This window comes from Petaurus breviceps, unplaced genomic scaffold, assembly GCF_028583685.1.
Source record: "Petaurus breviceps papuanus isolate PSGF00001 unplaced genomic scaffold, PetGlider_PUasm1.0 224, whole genome shotgun sequence".
NCBI classification, from domain to species: Eukaryota; Metazoa; Chordata; class Mammalia; order Diprotodontia; family Petauridae; genus Petaurus; species Petaurus breviceps.
The window spans coordinates 3,931,711-3,953,818 of record NW_027185887.1 but is presented as its reverse complement, the minus strand read 5'-3'; the positions used below and the strand labels follow the sequence as shown (position 1 = coordinate 3,953,818).

Here is a 22,108-nt window from a genome sequence, read left to right as displayed (position 1 = left end):
GGGTCAAGTAAGAGTTTTTAAAGGACAGAGAAGACATATTTGTAAGCCTCAAGGACAGATACAATAGAGCCTGAAAACTGGGAGGGGGGCGTGGCCAGGTGGCAAGGTGAATAGACCATTAGCCCTGCAGTCAGGAGGAGCTGAGTTCAAATCTGGCCTCAACACTTAACACTTGTAAGCCATGTGACCTTGGGCGAGTCCCTTAACCCAATTACCTTACCTGCCACCCTGCAAAAAAAGAAAAAGAAAAGAAACTGGGAGTGGGGGTAGGGGCAAAATGATAATGGTTGCTTTTGTTACATCGAAACCAGGTTTTGAATCCAGTCTTGGAATCTTTGGTTTGCCTTTGCAGCTTTCACTGAAATCTTAAGTGCTGTTTGGATTTCTAACAAAGTGAATTTCTTCTACTTCTCAGGTTCTACTGTCTTCTACTGGCTAAGTACTTTAGAGTCCCACAAGAGATAGTTAGACACCCCTTTAAAGTCATATCTTATAGTTTTAAACCATCTTCTTTCTACAAGACTGTCATAGAAACTCAAGTTTAGAGATTGAAAAAATACACATACACTTATTTAAAGTGGATTTTTAGTGCCCTTTAAACTTTCCAGATGATTTACCCTAGTCACATGGCAGGTGTCCTGGCACAGTATCTTATTCCTCCTTTTCCAAAGAACTCTTTTTGCGAGATAACAGGATCTTGATTGGACATATGGCCAATGAGGGCAAAGCTTCAGAGAGAACTGATTAGGACCTAAGATCTTGAGCTATTTCATGCCCTGAATGTCTCTCAGAGAGTAAATAGCTTCTTAGTGATGGTTATGGCTCTGGAGCTCCATCACTTGATCAGATGTTTCATTTACTTTGTGTTGGCTATAAAATTATGCTTTAATTGGTATGTACAATAAGGGCAGGTCATAGAGACCACAATCAGACATTATGAAACAGACCATAGCAGTAATAGCTTAAAAGGCCTTAACATGCCCCCCATCCTCTACCACCACTTAGAAATCCAACATAAGACATCAAGAAGTATTAGCTCTCATTTTAAGGATGTTGAGACTGAGACTCAGAAATTATGTGAGTTAAAAGTCACATACTTGGTAAAAAGCAGAACTGGAATAATTTGAACCCAAGTCTCATGACTCAAAGTTCAATATCCTATCTAATTAACCACCAACATATTTCTCAAAAGGAAATGACAATTATGTGGCCCACTCTAAAAATCGATGAAATACCGCTGGATAATTGAACTTTGACTACGTTCAGAAAGGTTTTTTTTTTCCCCTTTGCTTCTGAAAGTTATATCATAGCTAAGTATATTTGTTTTAATTTTGAATCTAGCATTTTGCATTTGGGATATGTGTTATTTATATAGACACTGAGCAGTTCACAGGATGACTGCATTGGGCGATTGAGCTTTAAAAACAAGTATTATATTTACCACTTTGTGCTCCATCATACATTTAGATTTTCTTTGGTCATTGATTCACTGAGGAAGCTAATTTTTCAGTCTTTTTTTATATATCATAATTTATCACCACCTACCTTGAAGGGTTTGTGTTTAAGAATGCATAAAATGGTGACAGCACATGTCTTAGAATTAGAAGCAAGAAAGTGAGAAGTTGAAAAAAAAAAAAAAGGAAACGTCCCTCAGGATCAGGAATCTTATGTGTGCTTACTGCTTTCCATCAGATACAGCATTGGGCTCAGAGTCAAGAAAAACAAAGTTGAAATACTGCCTGAGATAGTTACTAGCTGGTTTATTCACTTAACTTTCCTGTGCCTTACTTTCCTCATCTATGAAATAAAGAAGGTGGACGTAATGGCCTCTAAAATCCCCTCTCATTTTAAGTTTATAAGATGGGTAAACATGGTTTGTCCTGGACCCATTTGAGTGACATACTGATATTCCTAAAGCCACAGGTCTGACTATGGCCATCCCTTGCTTATGTTGCATGAAGTTAAGGACAGAAACTAGTGGAAAAGCCAATGCTTCCAGTATCCAGACCTTTTCTTCTACATTCCTGCCTTTATTATGCATATCTACCAACAACAAAACCTTATTAGTCTTCTTTTATTTAGCTCTATGGAGTACAGAAGTTCTGTCTCATGATGAGTGTAACATTTAAATAGTTTTAAGGTCTTACGAGAGCTATCCTCAGGATTCTGTGAGGGTTGTTGGTATAAATGGCTCCACTTTACAGGGTTATTAAATTCTTTACACATGATCACTCTGCTAGTGCCTGAGGATGGATAATTTGATGATTTACAGTAAAAGAGAGAAGACACAGAAGAGAATATACAAAGCTCATTTCCTGACATTACATGTACACCCACACCCCCCAAAAAGCTCCAAGATCCTTATTGGTTACATGTGACAAATCATATAACAAGCACAATAGTATATCTTGTATGCATATCATATGGTCCATATTTGTCCTCCTTATTTCTTTCCTTTCTTCCTTTTTCTTTATTTTCTTCCTTCTCTCTTACTTCCTCCTGCCTGTGAACTGAAATACCCACAACTCATCTACCTCTTTCTACTTTGCTAGAGGTCACTCAGAAGCAGCTAGGTATCTCAGTGGATAGAACACAGGACATGGAGTCAGGAAGAGCCAAGTTTAAATGTGGCCTTAAATAATAGCAGTGTGACCCTGCACAAGTCATTTATTTGCTTTAACCTACTGGAGAAGGAAATGGTAAACCACTCTTAATATGTTTGCCAAAAAACCCCATGGGGGTCACAAAGAGTCAGACTGAACAAGAACAAGAGAGGTCACTCACAGGATGAAATTGATAGAGGGCCATTGACATCAGGTAATCCCTATGTACAAATGCTCAAAAGAGTTATGATAGGCAGATACTAAAGGGCTGGGGAACCTGCACCTCAAAGTGCAGGCACACATGTGTCCCTCTAGGTTCTCAAGTACAGCCAAGTGCCTAGAGAGACACAGGTGGCCTCAAGGCTGCAGGTTCCCCACCCCTGACAAAGTATACCTAAATATTTGCTTTATGGAGCTTTAAAAAAAAAAAAAAGTGTCTTTTGGAGAGGTAGCTACTAGGGAAGAGCATGTCATTTGGTATTGGAGGACCTGAATGTTGACCCTGTTTCTGAGACTTACTACCTGTGTGACCTTAAATGAGTAGTAACTTCTTTAGTCTCCACCTTCTTCCATCTTTAGATCAGGATGTTGGACTAGATGTCCTCTATGATTTTGCAGAAGGATGTGGACAGGTTATCATACAGAATAAAGCATTACTGGGTTTTGAGTTTCACTTCATGAGGGTAAAAAGATCACAGAGCCAGCAAATCAAATATCTCAAGACATGAATTTCTGTTACAGAATGCTGAAACGAATGTGGGGCAAACGGAAAACAAGAGAACCATTGCAACCCAAGAACTTCCTCAGGAAACCCCAGAAGACAATGATGTGTTTGGTATGTACCTGAAAGACCAGAAAATGGAGGGAGCCTTTTGAATAAACACACACAATATGCACATATTTGCATACACTGTCATTTATTATGCATTTAGACATACATAATGTTATGTATCTAGAAATACATGAGAATATTATATGTAGAGTATAGTACATGCCCAAAGAACAGCAGAGCTATAGTAACAAGACAGCCAATATAGCATACTTGGAGTCTTCTTTTTGTGGTAGTTATAATTCTGTTTCTCTGAGCATAATTGTTTTAGTAAAAGGATTTGTTGATTGTTGAGAAAAACTAACATTTCCCATAAAAATGAGCAAATGAAGAAGTAAAAACACCAAAGAATGTTTAACAGGTAAATTCTTTTTTCCCCCCATAGTAAAAAGAACTTGTATAGTTCTAAAAATCTAAGACTTTTAGGTATTATCAGGATAATGAGTGAATGGAAACAGGTTACAGGCTAAAGTCACTAAAATCTGCTTTTCTTTAGCCAAGTTCAGTCTGATTTGTTGAATATCTACATGTTACCTTTCTGCTGGTCAAATGCCCCTTAAATCCTCCACCACCCCTTCTCATTGCTTGTTTATAAAATTGTTCCTTTGTACTCAATTTCTTACCAGCCCAGATTAAGATGGGAAATCTTGTATCTCTTTTTCCTCTTCTTTTGTTTCTCCACTGCCCATCCATCCTTTCCCTGCAGAAGACTTTCATTCAATTTTTCATTATTTTAAGACACCTATGAAAATAAACACTAACCCAAAGTCCCAAAACCAGAATGAAATGCAGATGACTCCAATAGAAATCAGATAGTGAGTATTAAAAAAAAAAAAACCCAATGCAAACCTGTATGATTTTTACTTGCTTTTTATTTGCAGCCATAGTAACTTGGCTAACAATTCTGAAAAAAAGTTTGTTATGTGTGGACTTATGTTCTTACACTCTAGAAGCAGTGGATTTAAAGACAAGAGAAATAGAGTTAGGAGAGGTATAAGTTCATATCCCATCTCCAGAAGGTACTAGTTGTAACAAGGAAGGACCTTTCTGAGCTTGTTTTCTCAGCTGTAAAATGGAAATAATCATGCCTACTGTACCTGCCTCACTGCATCGTTGTGAAGATCAAGCGAGATAATGAGAATAAAGTGCTCTGTAAACCTTTAACAGCCATAGAAATGTCAGCTGTTATTAGTGATATGAGGAAGGAGAGCTGAAGGAAGGAGAAGAGTCTGGGATTTGTTATACTGCTTGTATTGGTAAAGAGCAGCAGGGTCAAATCAGACCTTGAGAACTGAATAGAATTTCTATAGATTCCATAAACTTTAAAATCAACTCTTATTTATGTTTCTGGCATTTCTCCAAAAAAATTTTTTTAACTTTTATCTATGGCACTGCTTGGAGATGAACTTTTATAATATTCCTATATAAGATTATGAAGAAGCATCAGTGCAGGCTAGAAGAGGGGAAAGACGGAATAACTCCTTCAGCTTTTACACATTATGAGTGTAAGTGATTTCACAATAATTTTAGCCAACCTCTCATCCTTCATGGAAATTTAACCTTACCTTTGATGATGGAGTATTGACAGTTAGAAGGTATAAAGACTTCCAGAGCAGAGTGTAGCTAATAGTAGGTCCTTAATGAATGTTTTCTAACTATTGACAGTCTGATGGAATTGATGTGCAGCATGGATTCTGTTCTAATATAATTGGCTTTTAGTTCATTTAGAAAAATGAAATAATGTTTGATAGGCCTCCAAACAATCTTTAATCTTTCTGGGATGAACATTCAAGACACAGGATCCCACAGAGGCAGTTCGGGTGCACAATGGATAAAACATTTGAACTTGAAATAATAAATAAAATAAAATAGAACCAAACTTGAAGTTAGTAAGATGTGACTTCAGGTCCTTCCTGAGACACCAGCTGTGACAGATCTCTTTGCTTCTCTTAACCTCAAGCTCATCTCTAAAAGATCTCTGCTTCTCTCACCCCCAAGTTCCTCATCTCGGAGCAGCTAGGTGGTGCAGTGAATAGAGCACCAGTCAGGAGGACCTGAGTTCAAATCCAGCCTCAGATACTTAACACTTACTAGCCATGTGACCTTGGGAAAGTCACTTAAATCCAAATGCCCTGCCTTCCCCCCTCCAAAAAGCAAAAAATAAAAGGTCCTCATCTCTAATAATAAGCACTTGCTTCATAGGGTTGTTGTGAGGACCCAATGAGATAATAGGCATATAAAGAGCTTTCTTTGCAAACCTTGAAGCACTATAGAAATGTTTGAGATTAGCTATTATTGTCTATATCAGAGTATACAAATGAGCTTTAAAATTGGGGGCCGAGAGTATTTAAGACACATTCTTTCTTCAGGACGAAAAATACCATAAGCTTGTTTCTGGCATTTCTTACACTACTGCAAATTCTTGTGAAACACAACAAATTGAAACGCTCTTTAATTTTCCTTCTTCTAAACGGCATTTTTTCCTTCACCAGTAAACTACCACGGACCCCATCTAATTTATGCATGACTGAGTATGACTTAGAACAGAAGGAAAACTTGTGGGAGTTCTGTAATCCTAGCTATATTCATTTCATATGACTTGACCTTGCTCCACTATCTGTTAATGGCACCACATTCCTCCCAGGTATCCAGGCTAATCACCTTGGAGTCATTTGTGAACCTACCCTAGAAGTGAGCTAGAAGCGAGGAAAGACGGAATAAGCATATGCCAGGCCTTATACTAAGAACTCCACAAAATAACTAAAATAGCTAATATTTATATAGACTTACTATGTGCTAAGCAGTATGCTAAACTTAGCACACTGCAATTATTATCTCCTTTGATCCTGACTACAACTCTGGGAGGCAGGTATTTCATTATTGCTACATAGATCTATAGGTGTATAGCTATCTATATCTAGATAGATAGAATTTATGTAGGTATGTATGGGGGTGTGCATATATATGTATATACACACATATACATATATATGTACATACACATATATTATACTTAGTCCTCACAAGAACCTTGGGATATAGGTGCTATTATTATTCCCATTTTACAATTGGGGAAACTGAGGCAGGCAGCAGTTAAGTGACATATGCAGGGTCGCACAGTTTGTAGGAAACCTTAGTTCAATTGGTTTATTTTGAGTTGATGAATCTGAGGATACCCAGGTAGAAAGTAGCAGTGTGTCTGGGATTTGAATTAAGGACCTCTGATTCTAAATTCAGATTTTTTTTCATTATGCTATATTATCTCCATGCAGCTAGGTGGCACCATGAATAGTGTCTCCAGGTTTGGAGTCAAGATGACTGAGTTCAAATTCCTCCTCAGACACTTATTAGCTGTGTGACACTGAGCAAGTCACTTAGCTTCTGGTTGCTGTGATCCACTGGAGAATGACATGGCAAACCTATCTTTGCTAAAGAAACAAAGAATCAGACATGACTGACTGAACAACTGAACAACAATTCCACTTTCATCCTGTAAGAGGGAGAGGAAAATACACACATCCTTAGAATGAAATGCTAATAATTATTCTTACATATTTGTTAAAGATCTGTAAATATCAAAACAAGGAATACTCTACTGTACAAGGAATAGGTAGAGAAAAGTTGCCAATCAGGACAAAAAATATATAATGCTAACAAGATGAATTAGTAAAAATTAGTTCTATTGAATACTGAGACACATAATGAAAATCTGAATTCAAGACCTATACAACCAGATCAGGAAGCCTTCCTGTGTCACCTTGTGACAGTCAAAACAATTCAGTTGATGACACTTTTAAAGTTCTGTTTTATTTTTTTTATAGTTCTAGTCATTTTTAGAACCACATATCTACCTTAAATATACTCTTTCTGAGATTCCCCCCCCTAAAAATGTTGCATTTACATAGTGATACTGTTTTGAATTATTGGAGCAAGAGAAAGAAAAGCCATGATTCCTCGAAGGAGGCCAGGGAACAATGTTTTTTTACCAAACTTTGTAGAGTCATGTTGTTTTTGGTTACCTTGTTTAACACACCCAAATCCTTGCAACTTTGGAAAGCAAGTTGTACAAAACATTTATTCTAAGAATCAGAAAAGGATATTTTCCACTTTCAAACTTGATTTGTATAATTGCAAGATTTTTAATATTTTGTACTTAATTTCAACCATTTATTTCCTCTGGGTTCTACAGTCATTTTAAAGCAAATAAAGAAAAGCTAGGAGGCAGATAGATGAATGTATCTGGTTCCCCTCACTGCTCCTAAATAGTGGTATGATCTTAGACACTTGCTTAATCTCTCGTTCCACATCTGTGAAATTAAAGGAGTGGAGAGGATCCTCTTTAAGGCTCCTTTCAGAACTATTATTCTAAAACTCTATGATTCTAAGTAATGCTAACCTAAACAACTCTAATCCCTCCTAAAATCACATTTCTAGAAATGTTAAATTATCCAACAGGGGGCACCACTGGTCTCTTCAAAAAATCAGTGAAACTTAAATAGTTACCAACTTTTCTTTCAAAGCTGAGAACTAAGAGAATGTGCTAACTGTGTTTTGTGTCTCACATACTGAACACCAGTGTTCCCATTTAAATTCCATGCTAGTCATACAAAAAGCATCTTTGTAATTCTGGTACAATGGAAAGAGTACTTAAGAATTAGGAGGCCTAGATTGCTCCTGATGTTTCCTACCTGTGTAACTTTAGACAAGTGAGCCTCAGTTTCCTCATCTAAAAAATCTGGAATTTGGACTAGATATCTTCTGACATCTCTTCCAGCTCTGTATCTCCAACACACTCCATAAATTATTCACAGGTTCTATAGGGGCAAAAGTGCAGATGGAACAATTACAAAATGTCTTATCATTTCATTATTCTGGAGCAATGGGAATGCAATTATTTACCTACTTGTATGTTTAAACACAGTGCACATTTGTGGAGCACAGCTTACAATCCAGTAATTTTTTTTTTGTATTTTAAGACAATTTTGACTAGAACTGATTGGGAACGGATTCATTATGTGCATGATAAACTTAGTTCTCCTATCACACAGTATACTGAAATATTCTGGCTTATTGTGTTGCTTACACCCTGAGATGAAAGGAAGAGAAAAAGCACAAACTTTCACAACAAACAGTATTAACTTTTTGCACAACAGAAGGAACACCAAAAAAAAATACTTTTAATATTTATCATTTATTTAACATTTAATCACTGCTTTTATGAACCTCTGTGGAATAGACAAGAATAACTTTCCCTTTTTTAGTGGTAATGCAACTTTGCTTTAAAAAAAAACACAAACAGGGGCGGCCAGGTGGCTCAGTGAGTGGGAGCACCGGCTCCAGTGTTGGGATGACCTGGGGATCAAATCTGGGCTCAGATACTTAGCACCACACCCAGAAATGACTGGCCGTGTAACCTTGAGCAAGTTACTTAACCCCAATTGCTTTAAAAAAAAAAACAAACAAACAGGGCAGCTATAGGTGGTGCAGTGAGTAAAGCACCAGCCCCAGAGTCAGGAGGACCTGAGTTAGGTTCTGGCCTCAGACACTTAACACCCACACAAAAAAACTAGCCATGTAACCTTGAGCAAGTTACTTAACCCCAATTGCCCTCCAAAAGGCAAAAAAGCAAAAAAAAAAACAAAACTGTATGTGTCTAGTCACTCTAAAGGATGGAAATCCTGAGTCAGCCAAGATGGTGACATTCAGATAGGCATTGCTACAGTAGACCCAATATCCTTGTCTACTCTCCAAACCCTAGTGCACACTGCATGTGGCTTCCAGGACTAATAAAGACACCCAGAAAATCTCTACCACACACTCACATATACACCTACCCCATGCACCATGATGATGATGATGATGATGATGAATGATGTTGATCAAAGAGGCAGAGACACAGGCACAGGCACAAGCAATGAGTACCATACTAGCCTCAGCTGGTCCATTGCCAGAATACAATCCTTACTTTTCCACCTTAAAGCTTTTTCTCTTTGCAACATCCACTGAATCTTACTTACCAAATGCTGTTTCACCACCAAGAAGACTAGTTTGATCCAAGAGATATCCTAACAGTTCTTTCCATTATCTGGCTCCTTTAAATACCCCAGTGGATACACCATTGTCATCAGTTACTACTTGTTTCAGCTGTATCCCATAGTGCTCATTCTTTTGAATAGTTTTCCATAGTGTATGAAATATTGCTTCTGCCTTCCTTCACCTTCATTCCTGCTAGTTTTCTATCCTCCCCACTGCACTGACAAAAAAAAAGTAAACTAGGAATGACGTTAATGTTTATTTTATAATACACTTTAAGATATCCAAATATTGTATCATTATAGACTATCTGAACAGGCAGGAATTGATTCCTTCATAATCAACCTTCAGGTGTTTAGCAGATCATTTTCAGAAGTTACAAATACTTTGATTTTCACTCAGATATAAATTGAAAATAAATTAAAGAGTACAGAGTTATGGTATATTTGTCCTAAATAGCTCTGCCATTTCTCAGTGTTCTACCATATCTAGAGCTTGAGAGTTAAATGTAAGTCATTAGCCCTATCACTAAAACAGTAAACAAGACAATGAAATATATAGCTAGATATAATTCCCCCAATAATGAAATAATCATGTCTTTCTAAAGAGTTATGCTTTGATGACCAGTCTCTCTCAGAGAACAGATGATGAAAGATATTTCCCTACTTTTGGTGGTAAATCACTATCAGACATTGTCACTTTGCTTATTGATTTTGCAGAGTTATTTGTTTTTATTTTGATCTGTTCAAAGAGGGTTGGAGGACTGTTATTCCAGGAAATAGGTGATATACAGGAAAATATGCCAAAAAATTTTTTTCAAAAAGTTTTATGCCTGATTTAGATCAGAAATTGGGGAGGGGAGGAATGATAGTGCATAGAGGACAGCAATAAAAACATTTTAGAAAAGGCAGACGGTTATGGTATGGTGAAAAGCAGATTGGGCTTGACATCAGAGAACCTGGCTTAAAAATCTAATTGTCACAAATCCCAGATCTTTGAAAGGGACACAATAAGACTTACAATACCAGCTTCACAAGGTTGTATAGGGTTCAAAAAACATATATGATCTTTTTAAAATAACTCACACAAATGCAAACTCAAATAGTCTTACAAATTTGTTTTCCTGTATAAACATCCCCAGAATTATAGTGCTGTGAATACTCCCCTGAGGGATGCATACTGCAATCCACATCATCCTCTTCTTCCTTGTCATCACCATTAATAGTGATAATATTAGATTACATTTATTGACAACTTTAAAATTTGTAAAACATGTTTATATCATGTCATTTTATCTTTGAAACAAGTATTACAGGTACTATTATTATCCCTACTTTATATATTAGTAAACTGAGACTCAGGAGGAGTAAGCAACTTGTTCATGTATTATGAATCAGTACTAAGCAGGCTAGTTTTCTAGTAGCTCAAATCTGAAATTGGACCAATATTAGACATTTATAGTCCATCTAACGGTTAACAAAAGGATATTTCCCTAGCCATAGCAAAGGAAGACTATTTAACAAGGATTTTCAGTGAGAATACCATATTAATTCAGATGAATGCAGCTCCCCAACCTTTCAGTTGCCCATGGTGGCCCACCAGTCATGCATCCATGAATAACTAGAGCTTCTCTTGACTTTGTGTGCTCAGATGACCAGAAAACCTTTAGTCCCCAAGCCAATTAAGTCTAAAGGATGGTTTCAGGACCTTTTAAGGAAAAGAATTAGCTCATCCCACATGGTAAAGAACTCTTATAGATATTATGCCTACCAGACCTTGGTAGAGTTTTTAATAATTTACTTAGGGAAAAAAAAGGTAATTGTTTGGAATTTAGCCTTATAGCAAAGAGCCTCTACAATCTTGGTTCCTGAATAATAGTCATAGAAGACATCAAAAGTTATGTGTCTAAGACTCTCCAGTACAACCTAGCAAAATTTATACCCTTTGGCATGGCATTTGAGAACCTGCATACTGGGTATAACATGCTGTCAATGGGAAAGCCTGTTTTGGGTTACAAATGACTGACAGCACAGGACTTAGCACAACTTCTGGCACAGAGCAGGGGCTTAATAAGTGCTCATTGGCTGACTTAGAAATTAAGTTTCAGATACAGCTCCTTCACAAATTGGGGTTAACTATATTTAAATGGTTAGTTTTAGTAATACAATCAAGATTGCTTCATTTTGCTTCAAATAAAATGTTAAAAGTTGAACTCTCATTCTTTGAAAGCTTTCATACTGTTAAATTTGATTTTTCAAGTATATATCATGTAAGTCTATAAAATAAGACCTATTTCTGTAAGATCATTATAAAGTAAGGGGAAATATCTTCACAGTGATGTTTTAATATTAAAATGAACATTTTTTCCAGGACCATGGTTTCTTCAGTGTCGAAAACTCCTACTGAGGAACTTCTTCTTTCTTTGTAGATTAATACCTTGTCTGAAACTCATAGTCTCAAGAGGTTTACCTCAGAAATTAAAACGTTAAGTGACTTGCCCAGAGTCATACAACTGGAAGGTAGCCAAGGAAGGACTGGAATCCAGGGCTTCCTGACTCTGAGGCCAGCTCTCTCTCCACTACACCAAGGTTTCACTCAAATGAGGACGTATGCAACTTAAAATAAAATGTGATGTTTCTTCCCTTTCCCTTTTTCTTTTTTTTCAAGAACAAGGAAAAGAGAAGTGAAAAGGACTATTTTTGACTCCACACATTGGTGCTTATGTAGAAATATCGTGGTAGTGACAAGCATACACTTCTTTAGAGCCTTGCCATTATCCCAGCCCAGCACTCTAAGAATGCTGTCTTTTATATTGTAGTATACTGAGCTCCACCACCACTCACATCTCCTTTATTGTGCCCTTGTTCCTTCACGTGAGCATTTTATGCATCATTTTCCTATATTAGGAATTGAATTGTGGAAGATGTTTGCTCATTTCTTTTATATCATGAGCTGCAATGAAAACCTACCTATCCATTGACTTAAATTTCCAGAACTCTCAGACTTTTGGAATAATTCTTGGCTTGGTCATTACATTCCTTAACAATCGATTTTCTCCTTGTCTGGCCTTGCTACATGACAGTATAAAAAAAAAAAAAGTGCCCCTCTGAGGGAAGAAGTAGTCTCTTAGCACCTAGTAACAATGAATCATAGCCAAGAATTGCTAAAAACCCAATGAGCTGAGATCCATCAGTTACATTACATGGAGAGAAGCACTCTAGAGAGTTGTCAATATTTATGAAAGGCAAACCTTTTCATAAGAAATCTTGCCATCTTAGGAGATGTAACTAGACACAAGGAAAAAGAAGGCTTGAGGGTGGGAAAAGAATCTAAAATTATCTAGCCCAAATCATAACTGATCAGGAACCCCCTTAACAACATCGCCCATAAGTGGTCATCCAACCTCTGCCTAAAAACCTCCAGGGACATGCTGCTCGCTACTTCCTGAAACAATTTGCTTTTAAGCAGCTGAATACTTTTCATAGAAGATGAGGGTGGAGAAAGTATAAGCTGAAAAAGAAGTACCAGTTACAAATGGTAAACAGGGTAGAGAAGTAAAAGGAAACTGCTAATGAAGTTAGAATATTGTATTGTATTGCATTGCATTGTATCTTATTGTATTGTAAGTATTGGAGAACAAGCAATACAAAAAAACCAGGGAAATCCCAGAAACCATTCTGTGGTGTAGATGATAAGTACCCCAGTGAAGTGAAGAGGGAAGAAACATAAAAATAACATGAAAGCTTAAAAGGGAAAATAGACATCTCTACATGGCTTGAAATATATATGCAAAGGAAAATGTTGAAGAATCAATATAATATTGGTTCACTTATTTAGAATGTATGATATAAGAATTTGGAAAAGGTTAATTGAAATTATTTACAGATCCAAAGTCACCTAGAATTGGTGAAGGAACGTCATATAATATACCAGTCTAAATTAAACTGCGTTTATATGAATAGTTTAAATAGAGGAGAAAAAATCCCAGGTCAAGGAGAAAATACTGCAAGCAGTCAGGAAGAAACAATTTGAGTATTGTGGAAACACAATTAGGATAACACAAGACCTAACAGCTTCTACATTAAGTGATCAAAGGGCTTGGAATATGACGTTCCGCAGGTCAAAGGAGCTAGGACTAAAATCAAGAATCACCTACCCAGCAAAACTGAGTATAATGCTACAGGGGAAAATATGGTCATTCAATGAAATAAAGGACTTTCAAGCATTCTTGATGAAAAAACCTAAGCTGAACAGAAAATTTGACTTTCAAATACAAGAAGCAAGAGAAGCATGAGAAGGTAAACAGCATAAAGAAATCATAAGGAACTTATTAAAGATGAACTATTTTGTTACTACATGGAAAAATGATAATTGTAACTCATAAGACTTAGTATGAGGATAGCTAAAGGTAATATGTATATATATATGTATACATACATATATGTATATGTATGTATAGGAGGATGTATGTGTATATAAATATATATGTGAGTGTGGGCATTTGTATGTTCATGTATACATAGACAGAGGGCACAGGATGAGTTAAATATGAAGGGATAATATCTAAAAAATAAAATTAAGAGGTGAGAGAGGAATTTATTGGGAGAAGAAGAAAGAGAGAGATCAATTAAGGTAAATTATCTCATACAAAAGAGGCAAGAGAAAACTGTTACAATGGAGGGGAAGGGCAGAAAGGTGAAAGAGAATAAGACAACCTAATTCTCATTGAATTTGGCCTAAGGAGGGAATAACATACACACTCGATTGGGAATCTTACCCTATAGGAAAATAAGGGGGTATGAGATAAGAGGGGGAGGATAGAAGGGAGGGCAGATTGGGGGATAGGGTAGTTAGAAGCAAACATTTTTGAAAAGGGATAGGGTCAAAGGAGAAAATAGAGTAAGTGGGGGGCGGGATAGGATGGAGGGAAATATAGTCTTCCACAATATAACTACTATGGAAATGATTTCTATAACTACACATGTACAATCTATATTGACTTGCTTATCTTCCCAGTGGGGGTGAGTGAGGAGGGAAGAAGGGGGAAAAGATCTGGAACTCAAAGTTTTAAAAACAAATGTTTAAAAATTGTTTTTTTACATGCAACTGGGAAATAAGATATATAGGTACTAGGGTATAGAAACCCATCTTGCTCTACTAGAAAGTTGGGGGGGAATGGGGGAGGATATAAGAGAGAACAGATTGGGGCAAGGGATATGCAGTAGGCTTGCTGTTTTGGGGTAGGGGAAAGATGGGGAAAGAAAAATTGTAACTCAAAATCTTGTGGAAATGAATGTTAACAAAACTAAAAATAAATATTTAAAAAAATAAATAGGGGAAAAAATCTGAGGCCATCCAGAGATGATCTTAGTGTGTTTCAAAAAGACAAAAGAAAATTTTTTGAGCAGCATGCAGTTGGCTCAGAGATTAGTTTTGGCATGGTGGTTTTGGTTGGACCACTAGTCATTTTTGAGCCTTGAGTGATTGATTTCACTTCCCTATGTAAACTTATCTTTAGTCTGGGAGAGGTTCTTACAGACTTCTGCATTCTAAAGATGTTGTGTTTCTTTTCCTCCTGCCTGAACCAAACCAACAGCCTTGAGCTTTTATTTTGTAAGTAGCTGGTAGTTGCCATTTGTAGTTCCAAGCTTTAAAGATCTCTGCTCTCCATGTGGATCTCTGCGGCTAGGAGTCCTTAGTTTTTAGGAAGAGTTCAGTTGATCTTCCGATCTATTACTACTAGCTTTCTCTCAGTACTCCCTCTTTCCCAGACTTCTCTGAAGGAAGTCCTATGAATCAAGAAAGACTGGTGGGAAAGAAAAATACTTAGACACATTCTCTCATTATCAGATAAAAGATTTGAGTTATAAGGGACCAATGTTCATATTGCAGATGAAGAACTAAAGCCCAAAGAGTTGAAGGGATTATTCAGGGGCGCAGAGGTAGAACTAAGTAGCAGAGCTTGGATGTGATCCCAGCTCTTTAAACTCCAAACCAACTCTTCCAATTGTACTACACTATCTCATAAAGAAATCTATACAGGCATTTCTGCATGCCATGAATAGAGAGACCAGTAAGACTGAGGTCAGTATGTAAAATGAATTTACAACAGAATTTTACATGTATGCAGAGTTTTTTAACTAGTGCTATATTACTGAGGCTTTCTCTTTCCATAACCACTTTCCATAAAATCAGCAGTAATGAGTGCTTGGCCACTGAGGGTCTGGTCCCTGGAGCAGGAATGACAGGCTCCATCTGCTGATAAACTATGTGTTAGCTGTAGTGAGCCTGCTTCTGGAAGCAAATGATAACTCAGAATGGAAAGGCCCGACTCTCCACTCCAAAGCAAGTAAAAGTATTCTGTGACTATTTGCTGTCTACTTCATGAGTGGGCAAGAAAAGCCTTTTGACTGCAATGTCAACCAGAATTGAATGTGCATTCTCCTAGGACTGGGTTTCCATTGACCGGGCTCTAGGTTTTGATCTAGCTAGTAGGTTAAGCCTGTAATATTAAAATTCAGTATTTCCAACTCAATATTCTAGTTAAATACAGAAATTACTTACCTAAGTCCTTTCCTTTAAATGAAATAAATGAATTCCCTGAATATATTGCATCCAGGTTTAAATTAACTAGAAGATTTCAGTCCATGAGTATAACTTCAACATGACATTAGCTTCCACAGTATATGAATATTATATTGCTGAAGCTCTGGTTATAAAAAAAATTCAAATGTGGTGGGAGAAAAGGAAAACCATTCTTTAACCTCATGTTTTCCTTGTCCAGTTACATTTATATGGTAATATTTATATTACCTGATATCAGTGATTTGCGTTTTATCCAAACTTGGAAAGAAGTCCTGAAGCATCAGCCTTACTTTAGATGTTCGCCATATCAGAAATTGAAAAGACCATTTATAAGAAGTATGCATCTTGGGTAAGCTACACTGTGTGCTCACTACTCGCACTGCTAGTCTTCCCCCAAAGCTAGGGTCCACAGCAACAACAACATTCCTGTCCTAGTGAAATTGAGTGAAAATATATAACAAGAGAAGTAGCCATGAAGTCACAAAAGAGCAAACTGATGAATGTGTGTGTAAAGGAGAAAGACCCTCAAGTCAGCAAGGAGAAGAAGGATATGGCTTGGTCTTATGGATACGAACCTCATGTTATCTTTAGCTCTAGCATCTGACTCCCCAAATCATATGTAAGCACCAAGCCTTACAAATCAAAGGCCCCTGGATACATCCTATTTATCTACAGTTTCTTGAGAGCAGAGTTGGTCATGTCTATCTTTGAAGTCTTAGCATTTAGCACACAATTTTGCACATTGTAGGCATTTTAAAATGTTGAATTCATCATCATAACAAGCAACAAGCATCTATTAAGCATTTACTAAATACTAGGTTCTTTTTTTTTTTGGCCTTTTGGAGGGCAATTGGGGTTAAGTAACTTGCCCAAGGTTACATGGCTAGTATTTTTGTGTGGGTGTTAAGTGTCTCAGGCCAGAACCGAACTTGGGTCCTCCCAACTCCAGGGCCAGCACTTTACTCACTGCGCCACCTAGCTGCACCCTAAATACTAGGTTCTGTACTAATTAAGCAAAAAGAAAGGCAGTCCTTTCTCCTCAAGGAAATTACATTCCAAAGAGGGAAGACAGTACATAAAAGGGAGTTCTAGTACAGTGAGGAGGGAGAGGAGATGATCCAAGAAAGTCAGGAGCATAGCTGGAGGGAATGAAGTAAGGTTGGCCTGAGCCTCTCTCCAAAATGGAGGTTCTGAAAAGAATTCACCAAAGGGAGAAGGGGATTGGCAGCTTATCAAGACCCTTAATAAATGTGTATTGATTGGTTGGTTGGTTGGTTGACTAGCATAGAATGTTGGAGGGATATTCCAGGGGGATTAGTCAGCTAAGTCATGGTGGCAAAGTAGAGTCAGCAGCACAACTGGGATGGGAGTCAACCTAGGCAGTGGAAGGCACTAAGGATGGAGAAAGAAGAGAACTATCTAGTTCACTATGAATAATGACATCATTTGTCATGATTAATAAAAGTTTCATTACTTGAAATTTGTTTCTCTCTGCATCCCTTTATTGATCCTAATCCTTCAAAGTGAAATATATTACTTAGAGTTATTCCAGGTCATTATGTCCCAGAAGGACAAGTGAATAGTTTATATAAAAAAAAAAAACAAAGAGAATACACAATCTTAGAATAGTACAAATAACAGATGTGATGGGTTTTGGCCAGTGGTTAGTAACAAGTACTAGCATTCAATCCAGCATTGGTCAGAATACTTCTTACAAGCTGAAGTCTATCTCTGTTTTACCCCTTTGTCTTGCTCATTGTGGCCCTAATCCTGTTGCAATCTAGGTCCACTGTATCTTGGATACATCATTTCAAAGAGCAAGCTAGTTCATATTGGAGCTTTCTGCCCAATCCCATCCCCCAAACCTTTGTCATTTGTGTTTTCTGACTCATACATGATAGAGAATTGTGAGATAGTCAAGGGAGGCCAGAGGAATCTTGAAAGAAAGCTAAGCTTCTTCCTCATTATGTTTCATCCTATGATAAACAGCAAAGATCAGTCCTTTTGCATCTTTCTACTTTCCTAATTAAGCATCTTTTACTTTCTCTTTTTCAAATTATTTTTCTTGCTTTAAGGATAGTCACCAATGTTCTCACTATAGTCTTCTTCCTCCCCCTCACATTTTTTAATAGAAGAAAATGAAAATTGTGTTCCTATGGCCATCTAACATGATTATCGGATATGTCCTCTGACTCACTTATCCTTAATGAAGTGCCACTCCATAGATCTAGGAAGCATTTAGGTATCTCTTGTATTAGGTGACTCCTAATGAGCTACAGTAGGCTTCACCAGTAAATGGTAGGTGGATTTTACAAATGGAAAATTGGATATGACATCCCTTTTATCAGATTTAATTTCACCATCAGGGAGGTAAGAGGCAGTTTAGAGATGCATACATCACTCACTGTAATGCGATCTGGGTAGATGGGTATAATTTAGATCCATCAAAATTGTAGTATTTCATTAGAGTTATTTTTATTTTGACACTGTTACAGTTTCCAGGGGGAAATAAGGTTGACATAAGAGGGATATCTTTTAACGAAGGAGATAGTAGAAATATAAATATCCCATTACTGCATTTTACTTGAAGGTTTATATGTGTTTGGGGGAAGGACCTAGAGATTTCTGTTAAGAATGCTTTTTGAACTAGATCCTAGTGACCTTACTCTAATCCACAGAGCTAACATGGTATAGAAAGCACCCCCAATTAAACATGCAACATAGAGGTATCAAAAACAGCTAGGATTAAGAATTAGAAAACCTTACTCTTGGAACAGAAAAAAAGGGAGAGGAGCTTCATTTGAGGTATTTAAGGTTGTGTGCTTTGGTCTTAATGTAATAGCAGAAAGTAAATCATTTTTTTTTTTAGAAAGTAAATTCTAAGGGAACTCTTGTTTGTGCCCAATTCCATTTTGATGAAAGCAAACACATCTGTAACCACAGGAATATTTTAAAAGAGGAAGGAGGTATACTGTTGTTGACTCTGATTGATTACTGATAGCAATCACATATGAGGAAAGAACTGATGTTTTAGAGGCCATGATAGAAGCTGAGACATGGAGCGGGATATTCAGTAAGTCATTTTATCTAAAATGAACTGCCTGTATGGTTAGCAAATTATGTCTATGGAGTAAAAACAAAGTCTAGTTCCAGTTTGACTTACAAGTGTGATGTTGGCAGGCAGCACTTATGCCTTAAAATTAAAATTTAACAGCATGACCAGGTGGGTGTGTTTTTCCTTAAAGAATGGTTGTTAGATATAATTATATCAAATGTTGGTGTTGGTTGCCATATAAGGTTCCTTATATGAAGTTCTCAGCAGGGCCTCTTAATTTTTTGTCATGGGTCCTTTTGGAAGTCTGGTGAAACCTAAGACCCTTTCTCAGAATAATATTTTTAAATGCACAAAATCAAATGTAGAAGGTTATGGAGGATATCAATTTTACTGAAACACAGTTATCAGTTTTTTAAATTGCAGACTCCAGATCAAGAACCCTTACTCTAAGAAATAAGGTTCCCAGGGTGGCTAGGTGGTAACAATGCATAGAGCACCAACCCTGGAGTCAGGAGGACCTTAGTTCAAATCTGATCTCAGACACTTAAAACTAGCCGTGTGATCTTGGACAAGTCACTTAACCCCAATTACCCTCCAAAAAGAAAAAAAAGAAAGAAAGAAGGTTTCCAATTCTGATTTCTCAACACTATAATATGAAATCTTGTAAAGCACTTCCCTATAGTTTACTTCACTTTAATTTTAAATAATATGGATGTAAAATCACAAAGCATCACTAGAAGCCAGGGGGGAGGGAGGAAGAGTAGATATCAGGAGAAATGTCACGGGGGAAAGGCAGTTTGAGCACTTGAAGATCTCATAGAACATTTTTGGTGAGGTAGAACATTAGAGGAAATGCCAACTAGGATTGAGCCACTAAGAAGGTGGATGAAGAATATAATAAATGATAAATTGTTACACTGCCCTGAAGACTTGAGAATCTGTGTTCTGAAAAGTATTGTATCAACTTAGTAACTGTCGAATTTGGCTAAGAAGGGTTCATTGGGATGGTACAGTGGAGTCAGGAAAACCTGAGCTCAAATCCCACCTCAGACACTTAACCAATGATGTGAGTTCCTTTATCTTTTTAAGTCCCAGTTTCTGCAACTGCAAAATTGGAGTAATAATAGCACCTCCCTCCTAGGGCTGTTTTGAGTATGAAATGAGATAATGTTTGTTTTAGTACAGTGCCTGCTTAGGGTCACACAGCTAGTAAGTGTCTGAGACCACGTTTGAATTCAGAAAGATGAATCTTCCTGACTCAATGCCCAGCAATCTGTCCATTGTGCCACCTAGCTGCCCCTGGACCACTTAGCTGACAGCCTAGCACATAGTAGTAACTTAATAAATGTTTGTTTTCTCTCCTCCTTCCTTCTTTATACTCATTATCAGTTCTTGGATTCCTGCACCTCATGTCCTATGCTTTTCCTTTTCCTCTTTCTCAGCAGAATATGCTGGCCAAGAGGAAGTATGTTTAGCAAATATCAGTCATGATTTGTAATTCATGGGTTGGGAAAAGTTTTCATAAACTCATATTGATTTTTGCAGTTTCTGAAAATTTGTGGAGTCAAGAAATGAATAAAATCATAAAGTTTATATTGCCCATTAGCAGAATTATTTTTTTTGCTTCTGATTAAACCAAAAGATGTTCTGTGCTTAACAATTTTAAATCATTGCTTGTTTCCATAGTAATACGTATTCTTAGTTTCAGTAGTTTAAAATGGACAACAGTTTCAGAACATGAATATTTTAAAATAAATCTCTGCACAAAAAAAATACAAAAATTAATGATCCAGAAAAAAATTACTTAAGCATCAAAGGATCTTGTCACCTAAAACCAAAAAAAAAAAAAAGATTTATAATATGTCCTTGAAGTGTTAGTTAGCTTTGGGTAATAAGTCAAGACTATTTTGATGGACTAACCTATGTTATTCTGGTGTTTGGCTTTTTTCACTACAAAGTATATAAATTGGATTGAATGATCCTAAATAATTCTTTCCAGCTCTAAGTGTTCTGTGGCTCTAACCCACCAGTCAGCAAGCATTTATTAAGTACCTGCTATATGGCAGGCAGGGCAGGTAGATGGCTCAAGGGCTGCTAGGTGGTAACATGGATAGAGAGCTGAGTGACTTAAGTCTAGAAGATTTAATCTTCTTGAGTTCAAATCTGGTCTCAGACACTAGTTGTGTGACCCTGAGCAGTTCACTTAACCCTGTTTGCCTCAGTTTCTCATCTATAAAATGAGCTGGAGAAGCAAATGGCAAACCACTCCGGTATCTTTGTCAAAACAACCCAAATGGGGTCACAAAGAGTTGGACATGACTGAACAACAATATGCCAGGCACCTCTGCTAAGCTTATTTTATGTCAGAAAAACATATTCATGCTCCAGCTTGGGGTTTGAAATTGAAGCTCATGTTGAAGCAAAGGCACAGATAGCATTTAGGAATATTTCTTGGTGCTGTTGCTTAACAGTTCCAGTCTAGGAGATTATTAAATTGTTACCTTGTCAATTAATTTCTTACCTAGAAATTCCCCCCAAAATAGTTCTGCCTTTTTGAAATAGCACTAATTTATTATTTAATCACTTTTTAATAAGCACATAATCAGTAGAAGAGAGATGGATTCGAAGGGACAGGTAATAATTTCAGTTTTTCATATGTTGTTTGGTGGGTGGAGCACTGGACCTCACATCAGGAAGATAAGAGTTCAAATTCAGTTTCAGATGCTTACTATCTATATGATCCTGGACAAGTCACTTAACTTCTATTTGCCTCAGTCTCATCTGTAAAATGGGGATAACACCTATATCCCAGGCTTGTTGTGAGGATCAAATGAGATGATAATTATAAAGCATTTAGTGCAGGGCCTGGCACTTTTTAAGTACCATATAACTGTTAGCTATTATTATTAAAATGTCTTTGCAAGGTTCACACAACAAATCTTGAAATTGTGGTAGAAAAGGTACCAAAGTTCATTTTAAGATAAAATCTTCAAAGACCAACTC

At 37.0% G+C, this 22,108-nt stretch overlaps 1 protein-coding gene across 10 annotated transcripts in view; it reads left to right on the top strand.

Annotated features, from left to right (window-relative positions):
• The window catches only part of MBP (myelin basic protein), a 229,639-nt gene that overhangs the window by 120,687 nt on the left and 86,844 nt on the right, over window positions 1–22,108 (top strand). For all 10 annotated transcript variants that reach the window (XR_011169609.1, XM_069094993.1, XM_069094987.1 and 7 more), the window contains one exon: window positions 3,345–3,438. Coding sequence is in view for 8 of the 10 variants with exons in the window: in XM_069094987.1 (XP_068951088.1) it covers window positions 3,345–3,438 (94 nt within the window). In the remaining 2 variants the exon portion in view is untranslated. The remainder of the gene's footprint in view (window positions 1–3,344; window positions 3,439–22,108) is intronic.